General features: G+C 42.0%; 1 protein-coding gene across 1 annotated transcript; it reads left to right on the forward strand.

Moving 5' to 3' along the window:
* The first annotated feature begins 755 nt into the window (after nt 1-755).
* Nucleotides 756-17,712, forward strand: LOC147309426 (sorting nexin-4-like). Its single transcript, XM_086269421.1, has 14 exons — nt 756-989; nt 1,897-2,021; nt 2,197-2,335; nt 10,318-10,467; nt 10,628-10,675; nt 10,780-10,835; nt 11,494-11,566; nt 11,862-11,923; nt 12,464-12,529; nt 12,631-12,720; nt 14,726-14,825; nt 15,425-15,570; nt 15,674-15,788; nt 15,876-17,712. Exons 1-14 carry the CDS (start codon nt 906-908, stop codon nt 15,921-15,923), a joined length of 1,302 nt encoding a protein of 433 aa, XP_086125547.1. The 5' UTR covers nt 756-905; the 3' UTR covers nt 15,924-17,712.
* The last annotated feature ends 6,578 nt before the right edge of the window (nt 17,713-24,290 follow it).

Consider the following 24,290-nt stretch of genomic DNA (forward strand, 5'->3'; position numbering starts at 1 on the left):
CATGTCAGCTGTTACACATACAGGAAGGAATAGTTTGTAATAAGGCAACTCCCTGGATATCTTGATGCATGCTCAATCATCCAGGTGAATCCAGAAAGGTTGATTCTGTTCATCTGGATGTTTTCAGTGGGAGGAACGTTTGGTCAATCATCCAAGTGTATACTTCAGTCAATGTTTTTCCCACTGAAAACGCTACGTCCAGATGAACAGAATCAACCTTTTGGAACTCCCTGGATAAGTCCAGGAGTCCACCAAGTCTCAGTTCTCAGGACCTCCACGAATTCTTGTCAGAAGATTTCACCCTTATATTATAAAAATGGAACGTAGAACCTCCACTATTCATTAAATCAAACTTCAGACTCCCAACCAGTTGATTCATTGAGTAATGATTCCACATTTTCCTCAAATTATAGACCCCTTCCCATGTAAATTATTCATTTGTTTCCAGAGTCAGTATTGTATCACAGCTGATTTTCCCTGCTGTGTCAGTAGTTTTGTTAATGTTACTAAACATCCAGGAGGTATCCAGGGCTGTTTACAGGACTTTTGAAATGGAGTGGCATAAAGGGCCCAAGAACACTTTTGCAAAGTGTTAATTTAAGGTTTGGTGGTGATGGTGGGAGGGGTCAGTGGCACCCTAGTTCTCACTCCAGACACACCCCTGCTTCTCCCTGAGCACCACTCATGTAGATGAAAACTAGCTTGTAGCTTGGTGTTTCCTTAAAATCGCGATTCGCTGGCTGAACACACATTTCGTATTTCCATCAATATGTGACTGTGTAATCTCAGAAAATACCCGTTTTGCTTGGCACGGCTCTAACGACCACGGGACGGGGGAGTTCGAGGATGAAGGGACGTGTTGCGCATGCGCCGTGATCAACATCAACATCACGGAGAGAAAGGTGATGGCGGATGATGGAAGGGAAGAGTCGCTGGGGACTGACGATGATTCAGACCAAACGGGAGCGGATGGCAGCTTGAACAACACTGTGAGACCGTAGCTTCTCTTTATCCCGGTTGACCTGCTCATTTGTTTCGTTTTTATTTGTCATTGCGCGTTATTCAACGCTACATGGCATTTAGCGTTGACCTAAAGCTCAGGGCAGAGGCTCCTTACATACAGTCTAGCACATGCAGGACCATACACGTCAGCATATCACTGTGCTCAGTAATGTTTTTGCGTTTAACTCATTTTGCGGATATTACCATGTTAATTTGGCTATAAAAGCGGATCGCGTGCGTCATATAAACAGCTGTTAGCGTAGGGAGGAGCATGGAGCTGATGGATGATCGAGCTGCGCATGTTTTAGAGACAGCTGAAGGAAAACACAAGGTTGGAGTTGTGCATGTTCCTGGGATGCAGCGCAGTCAGAGTAGTTGTTCACCCTACGAGTCAACAAACACGAATTACTATGTGAGAGTCACGGAGTCTGTTTAAAACGTTTTTGTCTTTCATTTAAGGAACTTAATGGAATCAATTTGTCTACCTGTGTCAGGGATACACTCCGTCATCCATCCATTTTCTTCATTAATTATCCAATTCAGGGCTGGAGCATAACCCAGCTGGCATAGGTGGGGTGCACGTCATGCATATTCAGAACATGTGACAATATCTGTGTAAAAAATAAAACTCCAGCTCTCACTTCCTCTTTGCTTTTGGTTCCTGCTCCTACCAACTCTTCGTAATTAAATTTACACCAAAAGATTTTAGTGGTATCAACTCATTCATATTTGTCATTGTAAAGAACATCAAGTGTTGAAGGATAAAACACCATACCCGTCTGAGGCTTTGTTGTTTCGCTGACTAATGTTACCTCAGCTTTTCTCACTGACTTCTGTGTTTCTTGGTTTAAGTGTCAGGGCCAAATCATGTGTTCTTTTGTTGTGTCGACTCAGATGGTGGAAGAGGGCTCGACCCTCATGCGCAGGATGGAGATCTGCGTAGCTGAGGCCGAGAAGAGGAGCGGCAAAAATGCAGTGAGCATGCAGGAGACGTTCACTGTGTACCTGATCGAAACAAGGTGAGCACAGCATGCTGTTTGCCTCTTTGGTATGAAAGGAAGTTCTGTGGGTTAAGCTGTGAGGTTTTCACACTGTATATATTTTATCTGTAATTCCTCTTGTGATGTTGCATGAATTGCATCTATTGGCTCAGCAAAAACAGAACAAAATTCTACTGTGGTCCATTCTTTAAAGGCCAATGGATGCAGTCGCTGAAGGCCATAACCCAGCCCCTGACTGCCTGTGGAGGAGGTACAGTGAGTTTGAACTGCTGCGGAACTACCTGATAGTTACCTATCCGTACATTGTGGTACCTCCTCTGCCTGAGAAGAGGGTGAGTCCAGTGTGACTTTGTTAAGTGTCTTTTAAGAAATATATAATCTAATATGACAACACAAGTGTAAGCACTTCCAGTTAACTCTGGCAATTGAAGGCTTAGTCAATATTGAGCTGAAAATCTTTGTCATTACTCATACAATGCATGACACATGATTAATACCATCATAACTGTAGTGGCTATCTTTGTTTCTTCTTGGAGTTCTCTATTTCTCTTATATCTAAAATAAGAGTCTGGATGGACAAGAGGCTGTTTTACGCGTCGGTTTGTGCAACAACGACGGTAAAACCATCGTGTCGCTCCGCCATTCGCTTACTTTATTTCTCACAAACCTTTCACAACAAAAGCACCATATCCTTTTCAGGCTTTTCAAAATAAAACATGTAATAACTATAAATGGCGCTAACATTCCGGCCCCTAATTGTTACTGCTAAGGCATAACAATTACATATTAACACAATAGAGCGTCATTTAATATCAACACTCATAATCTAACTGGCTTAACCAAACATTATATGAAACATAAGTCATATGTGTTGAACATATATCTGTTACACATGAGGCTGATATTCAAACTGTTGCCTCCATTTCAAGCAACAAACATAACTTGTCGATAGGCCTCTCCAAAACGCTAGTTTTGGTTTTGACAAACACACGTCTGACAAGTCCATGTGAGTCTGGAACTGTTCTCTCAACCTTTCCCATTAACCAGGAACTTCTTGGTGCACTGTCATCAACTATGAGAACAACATCTCCTGGTCTCAGATTTCTCCTAGTCACTAACCACTTCTGTCTTTCTTGTAAAAGCGGCAAATACTCTTTAGTCCAACGCTTCCAAAAAATGTCTGACAGGTACTGCACCTGTCTCCACCTTTTTTTTGCATACAAGTCCTCTCTTTGAAACAATCCAGGTGGCAGTACTGGCTGCCCTTTAAGAAGAAGTAGATGATTAGGTGTAAGTGCGTCTAAATCATTGGGGTCATTAGACGCTCTTGTTATTGGCCTGCCGTTGACAATTGCTTCAACTTCACATAGCAATGTCCGCAAGCATTCATCATCCAGAGGTTGCTGCTTTAGGATCTGGTTAAGAATTCTTCTAACTGAGCGAATTTGTCTCTCCCAGATTCCTCCAAAATGTGACCCTGCTGGGGGGTTAAATATCCAGGTGATGCCCTTTTGCATGAGCATTTCTGAGATTTTTGAATGATTCCATCCCTTGATTGCTTCACGCATTTCCCTTTCTGCACCCACAAGGTTAGTGCCATTGTCTGATCTCATGACAGACACTTGACCTCGTCTTGCAATAAACCTCCTGAATGCATTTATGCAAGAATCAGTCTCAAGTGAGTGGGCAACTTCTATGTGTATTGCTCTAACAGCAAGACATGTAAACAATACACCATATCGCTTAACTCTGCTGCGCCCATGCTTGACCTCAAAAGGTCCAAAATAGTCTACGCCCACATTTGTGAATGGAGGTTTGTCAGGAATCAGGCGATCTTGTGGCAAGTTTGCCATTCTTTGTTCACCAGGTTTCGCAGATGTCCTTCTACATGTTACACACTTTGACAGGATCTTTCTTATTGCTGAATCTGCCTGTGGAATCCAGAATCTTTCTCTCAGCCTGGATAATATGTAATTCCTTCCTCCATGGCCTGTTTCTTGGTGAATGTGTCTCAGAATCAAAGTAGAAACATGATGACCTTTAGGGAGAATCACTTGATGCTTAACATCGGCTGGTAGTGCAGACTCATGCAACCTACCGCCAACCCTTAAAACTCCATCCTGGACAAAAGGATCCAGCTTCACAATGTGACTGCTCCTTTTAAGCTTGTCACCTTTTTGAAGACTTGCAATTTCTTCTGCGAAGCTTTGATTTTGACAAAACTTAACAATCTCAGTTTCTCCCTTTGCAACATCTGCAGTGGTAAGTGAAGATCCCTTAATACATGTTTTGAACTGCTGCATTTGACCTGCAACCTTTTCAAATTTCCTTTTAGTGCTGTCACAGCCACTTGCTTGTGACATGAGAAGCTTCCGATGCGCACTTAACCTGCCAAGCAGCTGCTTGAATGTAAGTATCCAGGAAACTGCCTTTTTTAGACGGTACCAGTCTGAATAGTGAGAGATCAGTTTGTTCACTGGATTTTCATGTAATTTTGTAACATCCACACTCATCACCTCTTTGACTTCGACATCATTTTTTGGTATTTCTTTAATGTCCGGTGGAATTGGCCAGTTTTTCTTATCTTTTGTCAAAAACTCTGGCCCAGCAATCCAGTTTGAACACTTCATGAATGTCTCTGTGTTCATTCCTCTTGAAGCGTGGTCAGCAGGGTTTAATTCAGAGTTTACATACATCCACTGACTTGGTTTTGTGTTGTCTCTAATAAGTGACACTCTATTTGCTACAAATGTCTTAAATCTGATGTTCTCGCTGGAAATGTACTTCAAAACAGTGCTACTGTCAGACCAAAACACAGATTCTTCTTGTGGCATTTGCAGCTCCTTTCTCATGAGCTTGTCCATTTTTACAGCAACTGCAGCTGCTGTCAACTCCAGACGTGGAATTGTTATCTGCTTCAGAGGAGACACTCTGGACTTGCCCATAATGAATGAGCAGTGAGTTTCTCTTTTCTGGTTTGTGATACGGAGGTAAGTAACGACTCCGTAACCTCTCTCACTGGCATCAGCGAAGTGGTGCAATTGTGTAGATATGACCACTCCAAATCCAGCAGGTTTCAAACACCTGTTGACGGTAAAGCCATGAAGTTTTGAAAGCTCTGAATGCCAAACTTGTGACCTTTGAGCCAGTTCAGCTGGGATTTCCTCATCCCATGAAATCTTCCTGCCACATAGCTCTCGCAGGATGATTTTTGCTGTCAGAATGACAGGAGACAAAAAACCCAATGGGTCATATATTGCACTTACAAATGAGAGGATGCCTCGCCTAGTCTTTGGCACAGGTTTTTCAGTTATCCTGATCTTGAATACATCTGTCTCTGTGCACCAGTTCACTCCTAGGACTCTTTCCTCTGGTAGTGCATCATGTCTCAAATCCAAATCTTTCATCTCTTTTGCTCTTTCCTTTTCAGGAATGGAAGCAAGGACAACTCTGCTGTTGCTCATCCACTTTGTTAAGTGAAATCCTCCACTCTCACACAATGCAGTCAGGTCCCTGACCATAGTACATGCCTCTGTTTCATCTGAAACTGACAGAAGACAATCATCTACATAAAAGTTGTTCAGAACAGCATTAACTGCTGCTAGTGGCATTTTTTCTTTAGCATCTTCTGCTGCCTTTTTTAGTGCATAGTTTGCACAGCTTGGGGAGGATGTTGCCCCAAACAAGTGCACCATCATTTTGTATTCTTGCAGAGGTTCATTCAAGTTCCCATTTGGCCACCAGAGAAAACGCAAAAGATCACTGTCCTCTGGAGGTACTCGCACCTGGTGATACATAGCTTCTATGTCTGACATCAAGGCAATGTGATCCCACCTAAACCTTGTTAGTACCCCAATCAGTGTGTTCGTTAGGTCTGGCCCTTGCAAGAGTTCTTCGTTCAGTGATTTCCCTTGAAAGGATGCTGCACAGTCAAAAACTACACGGAGTTTTCTTTTCTGAGGGTGGTACACCCCATGGTGTGGTATGTACCAAACTCTCTCATTTTCAGGGGTAGTCTTTGTGTTTGGTACCTGAACTGCATAGCCTTTATTCAGCAAGTCAAACATGAAGCTCTGATACTCCTCGTGAAACTCTGTGTTTCTGATTAATTTTCTTTTCAGATTCTCTGCCCTCTGCATTACTGCACTGCGGTTGTTTGGCATTTTGACAGCTTTGTTTCTCAAAGGAAGACCTATGCGATAATGACCATTAATCCTTTCAGCTGTGCCATTGACAGAATCCATAAACATGATGTCTTCTCGTGACATTTCCTGTTTTTCCTCAGAAGCTTTCTCTGGAAAATCATAGTTGAGCTGTTGCATCAAAAGATTCTCAACATTAGTGATAGAGATGCGATTTACTGAAACACTCAGCTCTCTGTCAGAAGGAGTAGAGCAAGAATCTCTCTTGAGAGGGCCATTGATAACCCAACCCAGGACTGTTCGAACAGCATATGGACCGTTATCGTTACTATGAATAATCTCCCATGGTTCCATAGCCTTGTGCACATCACATCCTATCAAAAGTCCAATGTCTGCGTCTGAATGTGGGAACTTGATTTGCCGAAGATGTGGCCACCTTTTTAAATCATCCTGTGTAGGGATGTTCTCTCTAGACACTGGAATGTCTGCATGAGTGTAAATGTCAGGAAGATCTATATAGGTGTTCTCATTTAAACCACACACTTCTAATCCTGACAGGTGGTAACTTGTCACCATCTTTTCTTGTCCCATTGTGCGAAGCATGAATTTTGTCTTCTTACCTTCTACACCCAGTTGTCTCATCAGTTTTTCTGAACAAAACGTGGCTTGGCTCCCATTGTCCATGAATGCATAAGTCTCAATCAACTTATTGCCTTTCTTCAACTTAACCCACACAGGAACGATCGATAACACATGAATGCCTTTTCCGGCCCCCGTGGCTCCACAAATTCTGCCTGAAGTGTGTGTTTCATCACTTGTTGTGGGAATGTCTGAGACATTTCTCTGGATGCAATCGTCTGCCTTACTGTCCTCCTCCTTTGTCCAATGAAGCATACTTGGATGTCTCTTAGAGCAGTACTCACACAATGATCTTTTCTTACAGTCCTTACTCAGATGACCTTGTGTCAGACATGCAAAGCACAGACCCTTTGCTTTAAGGAACTCTAGTCTTTCTTTGTAAGGCTGGTTTCTGACCTTTTGACATTCTGCCAGTGTATGGAGTTTTTCACAGTATATGCATGGTTTCTGGAAGGCATTGCTAGTGTGACAAGAAGCACTTTTGTTAATTTCAGGTGACCTTTCATTTGCAGCTTGTGTTACACTTGTAGCAAATGTGCTTCCCCTTTGCCTGGATGATCTAGTCATTCTCACATTTGCAGATGACTTTGCTTTGTCTTCAGCATCCTTAATGTCACCATACAAAGGATCTGCAGCTATTTTTGCTTGTCTGTTTATGAATCTAACCAGATCTGAGAACTTTGCTCTCCTTCCACTTGTTTCTTGAATGTCAAAAGCAGAGACTCTCCACATTTCTCTCATTTTGTATGGCAGTTTAGAGACAATAACTCTGAGGTTCGTGGGGATCTCCATCTCTTGCAGTTGACTGATGTCTTGCATTGCATTGTTACAACCAGTGAGAAACAGTGAATAGCTATGAAGAGCCTTTGCATCATCTGTTTTGATTTGTGGCCAATTGAATGCTCTGTTCATGTAGGCAGTTGCAATTTTCAGTTCATTACCATAATGACAAAACAGCAACTTCCTTGCCTCACTGTAGCCTTGTTGAGGATTCATGTGCTGACAACTTCTTACCAAATCTCTGGGCTCACCTCTGGTGAACTGTTCAAGGTAATATAACCTGTCACTGTCACTGTCAGTTTTGTCATGAATTGTATGGTCAAAGGCTCTTGTAAATGGTATGAACTCAAGTGGATCACCACTAAAAATGGGAATGTCTCTTTGAGGCAAATGTGACAGTCTATGTTGTTTGACTAACATCTCAGTGATATCATTTTGTTTCAACATGACTTCACATAGATTCATTGGAATAACACTGGCATCAGTTTGGTGCAAGTCATCTTCTTGTTTTACACTGTGACTGTTTACCTTTGAATGCCCATCATGTTCACCTTGTACCTTTGGCTCTTGGAAGCTGAAGTGCTTAACAGCCGATTCACACTGTTCCACATCATTTTTACAGCTGTCATATTCACAGTCCTCTAACACTTTTATTTTGGCTGTAGAAGCAGCAATAGCTGTCTCGATCTCAAGCTGTTCTCTTCTTGCTTTTAACTTACATTCTTCAATGTCCAAGGCTTGTCTCTGTTTCAAGGATGCGGCTCGTGCGAGCAGAGCAGCGCGCTCTGCTTCTTCTTTCTGCCGTACAGATGATACCGAAGAAGCTCTGGACGATCTTGATGAGCGGCTACTGACTGAGCTTCTTCCAACGCTGGTACCTGATTTCTTTGCAGTTAGTCTAGCAGTCACTGACACGCTGTCATCTGGGCTCACGTCGTCGTGATGCTGATGTCTTGTTACGATGATCCATTTCTCAACTTCAGTCATAAACGCACTGAACTGCTCCTTTTTTGGATTGAACCAGAGCATCTGGTCCACATTCCTTTCATCTTCTGGCAACAGTGACAGTACATCATCATTTGCCCGTAAGAATTCTTCATGCAGCTTTGAAAAGTTACTTAAATGTTCATCAACAATGTCAAGGCTTTCATTCTCTTTCATCAGTCCACTAATTTTATTCATTTTTGAAGTTAATTGTGACAGCTTGGACCTTCTTGCGTTTATGTGCCTGCCGAGCTGTTCTTCCAAACCTCTTTCGGTGTACTTTTGCGCCCTCTTGTGGCCAGTCCCGCTACTGCAGCTCTGTGCCCTGGGCCTGCAACCTTGCGGGTCTTTATCTGCCATCTCTGCCCCTTTTACACAACTTCTTATTCAACAAGTGTTCATGAAACAAAATGGTCTATGACACAAAGCTGAGGCTTTCGTAGTTAGTGTCATCTTCTTAAGACCAAAAACACTGTCACTGACTTATTTGTAAGAAGTTGAGAATCGCAATTGTTCAGTTTTAACACGACTTGTAGCTTAGCAGCATATCATAGTCCAAAACTTTATCCATGAAAGCTTATTTCTTCTTTTCTTAGATTCTTCATGCATACAGCTCTGTGCACTTAACTGACTTGCTGTATCAAACTTTGCACGATCTCATAGCGATGCAGTCGTCTTGCTCGGGAGCATGATGGTTTTACTTAATGTAGTGGCTATCTTTGTTTCTTCTTGGAGTTCTCTATTTCTCTTATATCTAAAATAAGAGTCTGGATGGACAAGAGGCTGTTTTACGCGTCGGTTTGTGCAACAACGACGGTAAAACCATCGTGTCGCTCCGCCATTCGCTTACTTTATTTCTCACAAACCTTTCACAACAAAAGCACCATATCCTTTTCAGGCTTTTCAAAATAAAACATGTAATAACTATAAATGGCGCTAACATTAACACTGACATATAATGATTTGTCATGTATTAATCTTTTTATTGCTGAATTTTAAAATGGGTCAAAATGCAACATTAAGTTGTAGAGTAATTTCTTTGTGAAGGATGTGATGTTTCCTCCAGACCGCCTTGGCCCTGCTCATTAATCACTAATGTCACTAATGACTAGCATCCACTTAATAGCACAACCCACACTCCAAAGCAGATTCCACAGTAGGACAGAAAAGCAAACAGTGACGTGGCATCAAAGAGGATTTTTCTAGCGATAACGTTAGCAGTCAAACAAGCTAAGAGTAGCTAGCTAACTGCTACTGAATTAGCACTAGCTGCATTAGTTAGATGTAGCTAGTGCTAATTTATTTAATGAAGCATGTCTCACCAGAATATTTCATTCTTGCTTGTTAATGTTAACTAATGCTAACGTGCTTGACTTGGATGGAATGGTAAATGCACTGATTCTTATACAGCCATTTTCTACTGTCCCGGAGTACTCAAAGCGCTGTATACAACATGCCACATTCACCCAGTCACACCCATTCTCACAAGCACTGACTCTAAACTGAGTGCGGTTTAACCACATTCACACTCTGATGGATGCATCAGAGAGCAACTTGGTTAGTATCTTGCCCAAGACTGGAGGAGCAGGGATTGAACCACGAACCTTTGGATCAGTAGGGGACCTGCTCTACCGCCTGAGCTACAACTTGAATGGAGTGATCCTTTAGATAAGGGGGGTTTCTTTATATATGTAAACAGAAGCCTAGTGTCAAAAACAAATGCATGTGTGAATAGGTCGAGTGAAAATGGTTGGTCTTCATGTATACAGGCAGAGTTTGTGTGGCACAAGCTGTCTGCAGACAACATGGACCCTGACTTTGTGGAGCGACGCAGGGTTGGACTCGAGAACTTTCTTCTTCGTGTGGCTTCTCATCCAGTCCTCTGCAATGACAAGATCCTCTGCTACTTCCTCACTGAGGTACATGGTGCGGCATCTGGGCAAATTCAGCTGATCTTTTATAGATGAACTCCTGAAGTGTAACTGTGTGTGTGTGTGTGTGTGTGTGTATGTGTGTGTGTATGTGTGTGTGTGTGTGTGTGTGTGTGTGTGTGTGTGTGTGTGTGTGTGTGTGTGTCAGGAGCATGGCTGGAAAGAAGCGGTGTACGAGACAGGATTTCAGGCAAAGGTACTGGACATTTGCGAGCATCTGTTGCTGAACTCGTACTAACAGTTGTGCAGATATTCTCAGTGTTCAGTAAGTGTAAATATCTCCTGGAACTCCTTTTGCAGGCTGATTCCAGGCTCAGGGCTCTCAGTGCCACCTTCAGAGTGAGGAATCCAGATAAGTAAGTTGCTGTTTTAATAAGAGACTTATTTTCTTTTTGTAAAAACATTTAATTTAAAGCATCAACACAGAAATAAGACAGACTCTGCCACCACTCAGCCAGAAGCCTAAACTAAATGTCCACAGATACGCAAACTAGTGTGTGTCTGTGGGTGTGCACAGACACACACTAGTTTGGACCTTCCTGCATGTTTAAGCCCAGTCTTTGATGATTTCTGAGATATTTTTAAGTAACCAATAAGGGATTTTCACATACAAAACAATAACATTCATTTTTATGACTAATGCAACGCAAAAATTGTTTCCCATTGCATTGAGCAAAGCACAGTGTCCACTGGCCAGGGAGCGAACGGCAGGGTATGACATACTCTCGCATGAGCAATAGAAATGCAGGATGACAGCAGTGTGCATGTGATGCATGTCAAGACCATGAGCGACTTCAAACCACGACGTAGTGCAGGCCGATCATCAGCTGCAAGATACGTTTTAGGATGTTTGTGCAACCTAGCAGTTCCCACAGTGCACGCCACTTTGTGTGCGGAAGGACCTTTAGGCACTTGGTGGTCATTTGCATCGATGTTGTTCTTCGTAAGGAGCTGATCAAACGAAATAAAAATATGAATCTTGTGTAAATGTGTCTCTCTTCTTTTATCACTCAGATGCTTCATGGAGATGAAGCATTACAGCGATGAGCTGCAGTCTCACACATCTCAGCTGCTCCGAGCACGAGCAGTAAGTCTCACTTTTGCCTGTCTCACACACACACACACACACACACACACACACACACACACACACACACACACACACTGAATCTTTTGCCCCTTGGAAATATCTGAAGCCAGTTCTAAACACAACAGTGACATCTTCATCATCCAGCCTCAGACATGATGAGGTGAACTTGTGATTACAGCTGCTTAAAAATCAATGAGTCACTTATACTGAACTTCAAAAATAACAGTGAAAGTTCGTCCTTAACCTCAGGAACATTAAGGTTAACAAACATCCTTCTGTGTGTCTCTTGTAGAGGGTTGCTGACCGACTGTACGGTGTTTTTAAAGTTCATGGAAACTATGGACGAGTCTTCAGGTTTGACAAGTTTATTATGCGTCTGCAAGGCTGATGTACTGATGTACTGATCGTTAATTTGTTCAAGTTTCATTGCCTAATTTCTCATTCTCTCAGTTGGTTTTAATACAAATCCTGAGTTTTAGCTTCACAAGCTGCACCATCTGTCCTTATATCCTCAAACTGGAGCCAATTTGGGGTTTTAACTAAACAATCTACTGCCAATGTTTACTTGAGTATATGTAGAATGCATGTTCACATTATGTATGTTTTTGTCTTCTTTGTTCCTGTGTGAAGCCGAGTGGCAGAGGCGTTTTTGGATGATAGCGTGGTTTTGTTGCGCTGTCACACATAGTGTGGGCCGGTTTGCAGTGTAGAGATGAATGGCTCTAACGATGTATCTAGTAACAGAGTAACAGACTCTTCTAACCCTGCTCACGTGCCGTTTTGTGTTAAGTAAAAGGAAAGAAAACGTCATTTTTAAGATACTGTGTTGTCAGATGTTGCACTGGGTGGCGTACTGTTTATACTTATGTGTGCACATCCATGTCTTCACTGCAGTGAGTGGAGTGCCATTGAAAAAGAGATGGGAGATGGACTGCAAAGTGCGGGTCATCATATGGATGCGTACGTTTCCCTGACATAGATTTACCACATAGTGCTACAGATGTTACCACCAGCTGTGTTTCTGCTGAAGTGAGATCTTGTGTTTTGTCACATGGTTGCAGATATGCTGCTTCAATAGATGACATCCTAGAGGAGGAGGAACACTATGCAGACCAGCTGAAAGAATATCTTTTCTATGCCGAAGCTCTGAGGTAAGACCAAACTGCGACACCGAGCGATTTTCCAGCAGCTGCTCCGTGTTAGCCTGTTTTACCCATTCCAAAGCCAGTTTCAGTATTTGTTAGGAATCATTGTTGGAGTATCCAGTTGTGCACAAGTTGCAATGATTTAGCTGTTGATCTGTAATAAAGTTGAAGAATCTAAGGTGTTCCTTCTTCGTTATTCCGTCTACTTTGTACCAGTACCACAGCTCCACAGCACGATGCTAACACCGCTGCTCTTTACAGCTGCCAGTGTTTTAGGTCTGAAAGCCTCACCTTTGCTCCTCCAAACATCCCTCCTGTCATTGTGGCCAAATAGCTCAGTCTTTGTCTTGTTTAACCAGAGAACATTTCTCCACGAGGCATCTGGCATGTCCACATGGGCAGCGGGACATTTCAGTCAGGTTTGAAGATCTTTGAACTGACAATGTTGGAATAAGCAGTTGTTGAGGAACCTTCCTACTTTCTTAGATTTTTACTCAGTTCCTTGGACTTTAAATGGTAAATGGCCTGTATTTATATAGCGCTTTACTAGTCCCTAAGGACCCCAAAGCGCTTTACACAACCAGTCATCCACCCATTCACACACACAGTCACACACTGGTGATGGCAGCTACTTTCCTATTGTTCTGAAGATCGGTCAATCCAGTGAGTGCTGCCAAAACAATGATATGTTTTATATATATGCTATTCTAACATGTTGATGTGCACGTGTAGAGTTTTAAAATCAGAGTCTTACAGTCTAATAGCCACAGGTTGGAGCTGGGCGATAGAACGATAACGATATGTGTTGCGAAATAACTTTTTCTCGACAGAAAAATTAAACTGTCGCGATAGACCTCGCCACTCTTGTCCTCTTAAAAAAAAAAAAGAACAGCCAATCCAAATTAAGTAGCGCAGAGCCGAACCAATCACAGCCGCAGCGTCACGTCAGGTGACTTGTTACGTACAGCACAAGTGCCAAGCCGCACATGTGTATTTGTTTGGGAAGCAGCCAGCCGCCGTGCCACCCGGGTAACGGAGGAAATGAGTGCGCCGACTAGAAACATCAACCGAGCGTGACCGAAGGTTACCGAAGAGAAAACAGATGATGGTTCCAACGCCGGAGAGATTGTCGAACGGAAGAGCCAAAGAAGTCCCGTAGTGTGAAGGTATTTCGGCTATTTCAAGTCTGACAAAAACAGAGTAGCTGCACTGTAAATGTGCCGAAAGCAAGTCTGGAAATACAATAAAGCGGTGCAGCTCAGTCTCTGACTGGAAGCGCTGATTCGTCATTCGGCTTTTGTCAGACTAAAGTAACTGTTAAAACTGTTTGAAAAGCTCAGCTATACAACAAGGAGAGATCGAGAATTTCCTTTTAGTTCTCAGTTTATTTAATGTTGACAAAAGTTAGTCAGTTTTGTCTGTTCTTCTGTAAAACAAACTAAGATTTATTTTTAGAATTAATATTTTGTTTCTAAGTGGAATTGACAATTTAGTCTGTTTCGTTTGTTCTATTTTGAAACTTAAACGCTTTAGCGGCTGCCTTTTGTGTAGTTTGCAATATTTGCCTTTATTTATCTGAAAAAGTCTCATGTTCCTTAAGTACATCTACCCTGTTGAACTTATTATGGGAAATAAATATTTAAATCAAAACAAGCTGCTGATTATTTCACATTTTACTTGTGAGCAACGGCACATTTAAATCTTACAAATATAGTTATTTGGCTGATATCGTGATAGATATCGTTATCGCCTGAAATGAAAAAAAACATATATCGCCCAGCTCTACCGCAGGTAAAAAGGCTCTCCTCTGTGGGCCAATGAGCCTTTTACTGCGTAGGCTGTGGTGATGGATTCTCCATGATGCTGAAGAGCATCTCAGAGTCAGATGTAGCATGTGTCACATATGTCTATGTATCTCTCCTCTTTTTCGTTCCTCTACAATGCCAAAGGCTCCTGTTTGAACATGCAGCATGTAGTTCATGATGCATTCTTGTGTATTTCGCTCTGGCAGGGCAGTGTGCAGGAAACATGAGCTGACCCAGTTTGAGCTGGAGATGGCCTCGCAGGATCTCATCTCGAAGAAGCAGCAGCGTGAAGAGCTGGCTACAGGGGTACACTGCTCATGTTCTACATGTATTCCTTTTCCTTGCCTGTTAACACTTACACACGGCTACATAGGAAACATATATGGAATCCTTCACATTGCAGATGTGTGATTTACCTATCTGTGAATTAAAGGCAGAACAAGATGGTGAGCTTTTGGGACTGTGTTATGTCTTTAACTTTTGGACCAAGCGCAGAGCTTGGAAACTTCAGGTTTATCGCTGAGTTTGTATACCTGGGTAAATCCAAGCAGACCAGTCTGAAGCTGTGGACTCCCAGTAGGTTCCCAGTTTGCTGAACCATAATTTCCCCAGTAGAGGACAGAGCCAAAGCTTTGTCACTGTGCTTTGAGCATCCATCTCTGCTTTTTACACATTCATTCTGATAGAAACTTGTCATTCCAAGTAACTGAACACCCATCAGCTGCAGGATAAGACGTGCTTATAGGAAACTGCATGCCAGAAACCTGATCCATGAAAATACTGACGCTCTTCAGTTGCACTTGAGCAAAGATTAAAATGTTAAAGATTCCGAGTTTGAGGAGGATCTAGTTTTAGGAGACACCTGCAATTTTCAGTGTTGTCCCTTCTCCCCTTCACCTCCTCAGATCGTGCGGACATTCTCCTTCAAAGGCATGACCAACAAGCTTTTTGGACAAGAAGCACCTGAGCAGAGGGAGGCCAGGCTGAAGCTGCTGGAGGATCTGATAGCAGAGGGTGAAGAGACTGTCAAGGAGAAAACGATTGAGCGCGCGTGAGTGTTGAAAGCTGCCTGGTGTGGGAAGGTTTTGGGTAAAAGCAGTTGGAAATGTTTCGAGATCGACGCGGATTTAAAGATGATATATCTTTGACTGCAGAGAGCACGTGGAAAAGGCCTGGGTGGATATCCAGCGCTTCAAGGAGCAGAAAGACAAAGACCTACGGGAAGCTCTCATCAACTACGCTGTCATGCAGATCAGCATGTGCAAGAAGGTACGTCGCACATCAGCTAGCTAAGGTTGAAAGGAAAACTGGCACTCAAGTTTACTGGATGATTTTGTTTCTGCTCCCTAACTGCAGGGAATCCAGGTTTGGAGCAATGCCAAGGAATGTTTCCTCAAGATGTGAGGCTGAGGAAATATCCCGAAGATTTTCTCCCTCTAGGATGATTCTGGGAAAATGACGCCAGGAGGCGGTGGATCATTCAAAGACCTGAACACTGGAGTGTAATATTCCCAGACTTAACTGAGACGTTTTTTCTAACTTTAAACTGGTGCTTTGCTTCTTTCAGTTTTTAAAGCTGGATAACTGCTGATGGGATGGGTGAGTATGCTTTGGGGCAGATAAAGTCATGTTTGGCAAAGAAATGTAAGAATACGTGGTGTTTAGATCCACACATAAACCTTGGTGGAATCTCAGGCACCTTTGTTTTATCCACTTTATGAGTTCAAATTCTGCATTGGACCATCCCATAGGTTTGATTTATGTTGAAACCTGTCAACTGAACCAAAGTGCAGTTTGTTTCATTTTTGTGAAAGTAAAGTAGGCATAAACATAGTGAAACGATAAAGTAACTTCACCTGATAACTGATGATTCCAAACCTTCCCCTGGATTTTGTGCCTTTTGAAGCATTTTTAATGTTTGTGTGACACAGACTGAGGTTGGATGAGTGAAATACAAGAATATTATTGATGTGCTTTTAATCACTAACGAGCAGCTGTGTCTTTATGTAGCGCTTTTGCAGTTCATGAATGCAGCCTGCTAACTAAGCTTGCTACTCGTAGTTGCAGCATTCCTCGCATTCCAGTCTCTTTTTTCTCCGTTTTTCTACATGGAAGCAGAAAAACATCAAAATCAGTTGATTTTATCTACAGTCTTTGGTTACAACATGAATAAATGTTTACAGGGATGTGTATTTTGCCATGTGGAATAATAAAACTACAGCTCACACTGCTAAAGTTGCCTTTCCATCATGGTGTCAGACATTTCTGTCGTATATCTCTCATTATATCTCAGTGGGGACCAGTGCTACCAGGCAACAGTGTGTCATGTTTTTTCTTGGTCTGAACCAACTGAACTACACGTGTGAAGGGAGCTGACTGGTCAGAATATTGAGGTTATATAAAGCACATGTATTGGACTAATGAAGCCAGAGTCCATGTTGTACTGTACAAATACAAAATGTTAATTTTAAAACAACCAAAGTCACATTACGTTTTCTCTTGCTCTGTCTGTAAAAGGAAGAGGCTACAGGATGTTGAAGTAGCAACAACACATACGTGCTTAACAATTTATTAGACCACCACCCAATGTGAGGTGTGTGCCACAGCTAACGGGTAGATTAACGACTAATTACCGAAATCCTTTTTAGATTTCTGCTATGGTTAACGCACACGTATGCACAAGCTCTTTAACTGAAACAATCGTTTTTAATGCTGATGTATCATTTTTGTTTTTTTCCATGAATTTTTAAACTAATATTTTTTTTTCAAAAAAACAACCAAAAAATGTTAAATACTAAAATTGTCAACAAATTTTTTGACAATGCAAAATTGCAGTTATTCACTTTTGTTCCTTAACAGACAAAAATGTTTTATTGTTTGAATTGATGCTTAATACATTTGTACGTTCCTGCGCTGGCTCAAATTTATGACAGGTCTAATAAATGTGTTGAGCTCTGTATGATATCCCTCTGGGATCAATAAAGTCTCTCTGATTCTGATCTAACGATATCTTTGACTGAAACTCTCTGAAGGTTTTGTCTTCGATATTCGGTGTATAATTTAAACAACATGTGATTTGTTGGAAATGCTTGCCAGCACTAAAAGCTTTGTGAGTGCGATGTTTCCTTTTGAAGCTGAGTGAAGGTGTAGCCCCTGTTTGGTCTGTTTGAATAAAAAGGGTTGACACTGCAAACTGTATCTTTGTTCATTTTGATGGTTTAAATCATTTTTGGTGATGGTGCTGGTGACTGTGAGCAGAACTGTTTTGTTATCAGCATCATATCAAAGCCAATTTACCAGCACAGTTCCACTTCCTGTGAATCCCATTGTACAAAATTCCCAGTTGTACAATTGGCTGCAATGCAAACAGCTAAAACAATAATTTGCCCTTGTATATAGGCTAAGAGTTGACATTTGATATTAGTTTTTCACAAATACACTATCAAAAATACACGAGGACTGAAAACAATACTTTTGTCCTACAATGCCTGTAATGTGTTTTTGTTTGTTTATGTTTTTACAAATAATCATAGAACATAAAACACTAACATTTAGCTAATGCATGCAGACTGTTCAGTTGAGATGCCTTTCACCTGGGCACATAAACCACGTAGAATTGTAAAGGCACAGTTACAGAAACCCACCTCAGGGATAGCTCAGTAGGTAGAGTGGTGGCCCCATGATCGGAAGGTCGGAGGTTCGACTCCACTGAACGGCTACTCTGAGGTACCCCTGAGCAAGGTACCGTCCCTACACACTGCTCCCCAGGCGCTGCATTGGTGGCTGCCCACTGCTTCACTGGGTGAATGGGTTAAATGCAGAGGAACTATTTCCCTATGGGGACTAACACGCACACTTTACTTTACACTTTACCTCAGAGGGCGGATTAGGCCTCCCAGTTTTCAGGAATGTTATTGGGCTTGCAATGCCAGAACGTGGGTTTTCTGGAATAATGCTTCAGCTGTTCCTGCGGTTCAGAAGGGATGCGGTCCTTCCTGGCCTTTTATAGAGGCGCACATACCTGAATCCATTTTTAGTACATCGCTTGATGCTATTCTGTTTTCTAAACCTACCGTACCTACCAAACTTCAGAGTAAAGATTTTGTCCTTGGTCACTCAGTCAGGATCTTAAAGCAAGTTAGGGATGCTCTGTGCCTTCCAGACCTATCATTTTTTTACCCCCGTAACTTAAAACCTTTCTCTTTCACTTGGCTTGATGGACCCCGTGTATAAGCATTGGTCAGATTTAGGTCTTCACACTATTAAGCACGTCTACATCGACAATTGTTTGCTTCATTTGCTCAGCAGCAATCAAATTTATGCTCCCCTCTGCTCATTTATTTCAACATTTACAAATCAGGAACTTATCAGGAATTTTGTTAAACAGTCTTTCTCCCATCTGGATCAGCCCCTTGCTCATAGTGACTTTTATTATCATTATTATTACCTAATCAGCCAGTTTACTACACGTTGTACACTTACAGCACCACAGCAGAGATGCTTGGTTAAGGACATGGAAGCAGAGGTATTGGACGCTTGATGGGCCAATGAAATGCCAGATTACAACTTATATTATATGTTAAATATGTTTAACATATATAACCTGATTTATGGCTTAAGAGTAAAGCTAGATAGTTTAATTGCAGTGCTAGGCTGCTCCCTAACCTCATTGGCAGTTCTGCAGCACTATATACATATGAACAGTATTAACAGAGAGAAATTAAATAAAATGTACAAATATACAAACTGGTGTTAAAAAAAAAGTAAATATGTAATAAATAGTGTTATGTATATACAGTTGGGTTATTGCACATAGAATATGGTATTGCACAGTGGTGGTTCATAGAGGGAAATGTGTTATCGGTGCATGTGTGAGTTCAGGGTGGTTATAGCCTTTGGGAAGAAACTGTTCTTGCGTCTGTGGGTTTTTGTGCTGATGCACCTGTAGTGCTGTAGAAACTCTTCTGGACTCTGTGGACTCTCTGTTGCCCTGTCTAACGAACACAGAAGATCTTCTTCAGACTCTTGCATTTCTCCTGTACTTTTGATTTGGACTGACTAAGCTGTGTGGGGTTTGTTTGGTTGTTGTTTTTTTCTTTCCTTTGTCTTGTGTGATTTGATGTAATTTTGAACTTAAGGTCTTATAAATAAACTTAAACATTCACTGTTCAATCCTTTGATATCCATGAATTTGAAACACTTCTTGAGGCTATTACATCAAAGTGTGAATGCTTACACTGGGAACATTAAAGCAAAACTTTTCTGTCTTTTTTAAGGATGTTTCAAAACCAATATTTGCAGAAATAATGCAATTTGTTGTTGTTATTATTATTATTGGAGCTATTACAAATTATTAAACTGCTGCTGAAGCAGTTTTCATTGAATAAAAACTGAGCTGAGAGTGCTCCACCTGTCCACCCAGAGTCTGCTTCTGTCTTGGTGACACAGGTCTGTCAGTTTGGTTTAGGGATTTGATTCTGGCTTTGGGTGAGAGGGGGCCTGCTTTCAAATTCCATAGGAGACCATGTGGTCCTTAGTTAACTCTATGAAAATTTATGCAGTCCTTGTTTAGTTAGCAATTGATCCAGGTCTCATCAGTGTTTTACCTATGTTACCGGCAGCTGCTGTTCACTGATCACCTTATTTAGGGTCAAATGTGAGAAGAAGTTTCCAAAATACAAGAAAAAAATAATTCAAACAAATGAATTCTCAGTTAAAAGCTCTGTTACATCCAGTTTGGTGAGCAATATAGTGTTCTGATTCTTACAGTCCTACCTGAGAAGAAATGACCTGCTCTCATTATACAGAGTGAACAAATAAAAGAAACAATGAGACCTCTCATCCAAGAGGCTTCTTCAGTTCTAAAAGCAAAGGGCTGCTTTTTTAACACTAACAGGAGTTATCCCTTAAAGAAGTCCCATCATTTTTCTGTACAATGACCTGACAACTAAGAACAGACAGACAGCATCTACTATCTTTTAGGAACTACTGGGATTTGAGCCCAGGACCTCCTGCTTACTATATTGCTTTCTAGGCTGGCACTTTAACCAACTTAGCCACAGTGCAACCTAACCTCCCACAAAGATACGTAGCTAATCAACACTGAGAAATCAGGTATGTAAAAGCTCTGCGCTACAACCAGATCATCAGGATAACAGTCTGGTGAGGAGTAGTGGTGGAGACCAGGAGTGCATGCCAAAAGTACCTATGATCTCCAATTCCTAACCTCTTTGAAAAGTTGGTAGGGCATTTGTTAAGGACGTAAGAAAAGGGAAGAGACATTCAGTGAGCTAACTTTAATCTGAGTTTAGTTAATCTAGAGTTTAGCTCCTAAATGAGGTTTTCTGTTGCTCTCCTCGATGTTGGTTCTCAAGCTTTTTGTGAACCCTTTGGGAAAAAAACATCTGACTACATCGACTCAAGCTGCTTTAAAGTAATTGACAGAAAGATATCAGCAAAAGCTAATGAAACACAGAGAAGGAAACAATTTTATTATTAGAAGAAAGCTTTTAAATGAGCTAATTGTAGAGTTTCTGTTTTTTTATTAGTCTGTTACTAAGCGCTAATTAGCAGCTCTGTGTTGCATTCCCCCCTCTGTCCATTCCCCCACAGCTCAGGTGGGGGAATGGACAGATTCCCCCACCTGAGCTGTAGATCTCTGCAGCTCGTCCAGAGTCACCATGGGCCTCTTGGCTGCATTTCTGATCAGCGCTCTCCTTGTTCGGCCTGTGAGTTTAGGTGGACGGCCTTGTCTTGGTAGGTTTACAGTTGTGCCATACTCCTTCCATTTCTGAATGATGGCTTGAACAGTGCTCCGTGGGATGTTCAAGGCTTGGGAAATCTTTTTGTAGCCTAAGCCTGCTTTAAATTTCTCAGTAACTTTATCCCTGACCTGTCTGCTGTGTTCTTTGGACTTCATGGTGTTGTTGCTCCCAATATTCTCTTAGACAACCTCTGAGGCGTCACAGAGCAGCTGTATTTGTACTGACATTAGATCACACACAGGTGCACTCTATTTAGTCATTAGCACTCATCAGGCAACGTCTATGGGCAACTGACTGCACTCAGACCAAAGGGCGCTGAATAATTATGCACACCCCACTTTTCAGTTATTTATTTGTAACAAATGTTTGGAGTCATGTATGATTTTCATTCCACTTCTCACGTGTGCACCACTTTGTGTTGGTCTTTCACCTGGAATTCCAATAAAACTGATTCATGTTTGTGGCTGTAATGTGACAAAATGTGGGAAAGTTCAAGGGGGCCAAATACTTTTGCAAGTCTCTGTATTGTGTTGTTGTGGTCTTCATAAATAGTAGTACAGAAAAGCTTCAGCTTACCTGTTGGTTGTCCTTCACCTCTCTGTCGCCCCCTCTTTCAGGTACAGCCTCTACGCTGCTGTATCCATGTTCAAACCTGCCTCACTCCTCACCTCACTGCCATAATAACTGTCATGCTGTATGCCCTGAAGTCCAGTGAAGGCATCATGGTAGAAATTATTGCTGTAGCGCTTGTGTTTTAAATATTCCCAGTTAAAACGAGTATTTTAATTTCCCACCTCCTATTTTATTGTTTTCAGAAACAGCTTGAGGAGGACAAGACGTTTGTTCTGCTGGACGGTGATGACGATGACGACAACAATGAGGAAAAAAATACAGAGGATTTTTTGGAAGATGACAAAGAGACAGATATCCATGATGTGGCTGGGTAAGGCTCACATACATGCACACACGTAGTTCATCTTCTTCCAAGTACTCACACCAAAACCCAATGTGTGTAATAAACATTAAAAACCCTTTCCTTAAAATAAATGTTTTCCTGCTAGGTGTTGTGCCTGTAGCATTTTATTAATACTTTACTTTTTCAAAGGATATGTTGATAATGCTCTGACAAAAATATCTTAGTTTAACACACTTGTTCTTTTGTGATATGGAAGTGATATGGTGGTTCATTGGTCTTTTCATAACAAGAGGTTTGTGACCTTAACCCCCTCTAGAGACCTTTTTTGGTGTTTCCTCTAACCTCAGAATACCTGCTACTGACCAAGGCAATAATGGACAGCAGGAATAGTTTACTATTTGGCCTCGAGGACTGGCATTACAGTGTCCCGTTTTAGGGGTCAAACCTTGTTGGTTCCGCCATAATGTCAGGGTCAGTCGTTGAACCTGTTATGTCTGTATGTCTGGCAGCCCCACCCAGTAAGCTGTAGTTTTGATGCTTTTTTTTGGGGGGGGGGGGGGGGGTGGTATTCTCTCTTTCTTTTCTCCCCAGTTTCCCCATGAGGATGTTTGCAGGGGAGTGTTTGGAGCCATGGGTTTTGTCAAGCTCAGCACAAAGTGTGCAACGAGAATCCCACCGAGGACAACCACCGGGGTAATACAGGATACCAGCATGCTGAATTAGGCAGTGCATTGTCTGCACTGTATCAAAACTACCCCGGGTCGAAAAAGTTTCTAAACAGAGATAGAAAGTTACATATAGATTTTATGTCCTGGAACATTATACCCACTTTGAACTGAAATATTAGGGTGACCATATTTGACAGTATTTTGTCTCTATCCGCCACTGTAGAAATTTTAACAACCTCCGTCCGATTTCCAATCTACCCTTCATTTCTAAGATACTCGAAAAAGTGGCTGCAGCTCAACTTCATGTACACCTGGTTAATAATAACATCTACGAGAGATTTCAATCTGGTTTTCGCTCATGTCACAGTACAGAAACTGCTCTACTTAAAGTCACTAACGATCTTCTAATCGGAGCTGACTCTGGTCTTCTCACCATTCTCGTCCTTTTAGATCTGAGCTCAGCCTTCAACACCATTTCTCACTCTGTACTTCTAAGCAGACTTTCCTCTCTCGGCATCTCTGACACACCCCTCGCCTGGTTTCAATCATATCTCCTCGACCGTTCCCAGTTTATTCAACTAAGATCATTCCGCTCTCGTCTATTCCCCGTCACCTCTGGTGTACCTCAAGGCTCAGTTTTAGGCCCTCTTCTCTTGATAATATACATCCTCCCTCTAGGTACCATTTTCCGCAAATTTGATCTTCAGTTTCACTGTTTTGCTGATGACACCCAGTTATATCTCTCTTGCAAACCTGATTCCTCCCTCCCACCTTCTTCCCTTACAGAATGTCTATCCGAGTTAAAATCCTGGTTTAGCTCTAATTTTCTAAAGCTCAATGAGGATAAAACTGAGATCCTCCTTATTGGCACCAAATCCAACCTTTTGAAGGCGAACCTTTTCTCACTCACCATCGATAACTCCACAGTTTTCCCTTCTCCTCAGGTTAAGAGCCTTGGTGTCATCCTAGACAGTTCGCTTTCCTATAAATCTCACATCAATAATCTCACCCGTTCTGCCTACTTCCATCTACGTAACATTAACAGATTGCTTCCTTCTCTTTCCACCCAGTCTACGTCCATTCTTGTCCACAGTCTTGTTACCTCCCGTATTGACTGCTGCAATTCTCTTCTGCATGGTCTCCCCCAAAAATCCCTCCATAAGCTTCAACTGGTTCAGAACTCTGCTGCTGGCTCCCAGTGAAGTTCCGGATAATATTCAAACTTCTTCTGCTCACCTTCAAGGCCATTCATAACCTCGCTCCTCTCTACCTTTCTGACCTGTTAACCACCACCTGTTCTGCCCGTTCACTTCGATCTTCTTCTTCTATCCAGCTTGCTGTACCTTCCTTCCACCTCACCACCATGGGAAGCAGAGCTTTCAGCTGCTCTGCTCCCAGGCTGTGGAGCTCTCTGCCCCAAGAA

The sequence above is a fragment of the Aulonocara sp. 'chitande type north' Nkhata Bay genome, linkage group LG17, assembly GCF_057382095.1.
Source record: "Aulonocara sp. 'chitande type north' Nkhata Bay isolate Kocher_YH1m ecotype deep benthic linkage group LG17, A_spYH_male_GT1.1, whole genome shotgun sequence".
NCBI lineage: Eukaryota > Metazoa > Chordata > Actinopteri > Cichliformes > Cichlidae > Aulonocara > Aulonocara sp. 'chitande type north' Nkhata Bay.

Coding starts and splice junctions, on each gene's coding strand:
- LOC147309426 (XM_086269421.1), top strand. CDS start 906: ATGGCGGATGATGGAAGGGAAGAGTCGCTGGGGACTGACGATGATTCA. Junction 10,468..10,627: donor TCTGCTACTTCCTCACTGAG/GTACATGGTGCG, acceptor TGTGTGTGTCAG/GAGCATGGCTGGAAAGAAGC. Junction 11,567..11,861: donor AGCTGCTCCGAGCACGAGCA/GTAAGTCTCACT, acceptor TGTCTCTTGTAG/AGGGTTGCTGACCGACTGTA.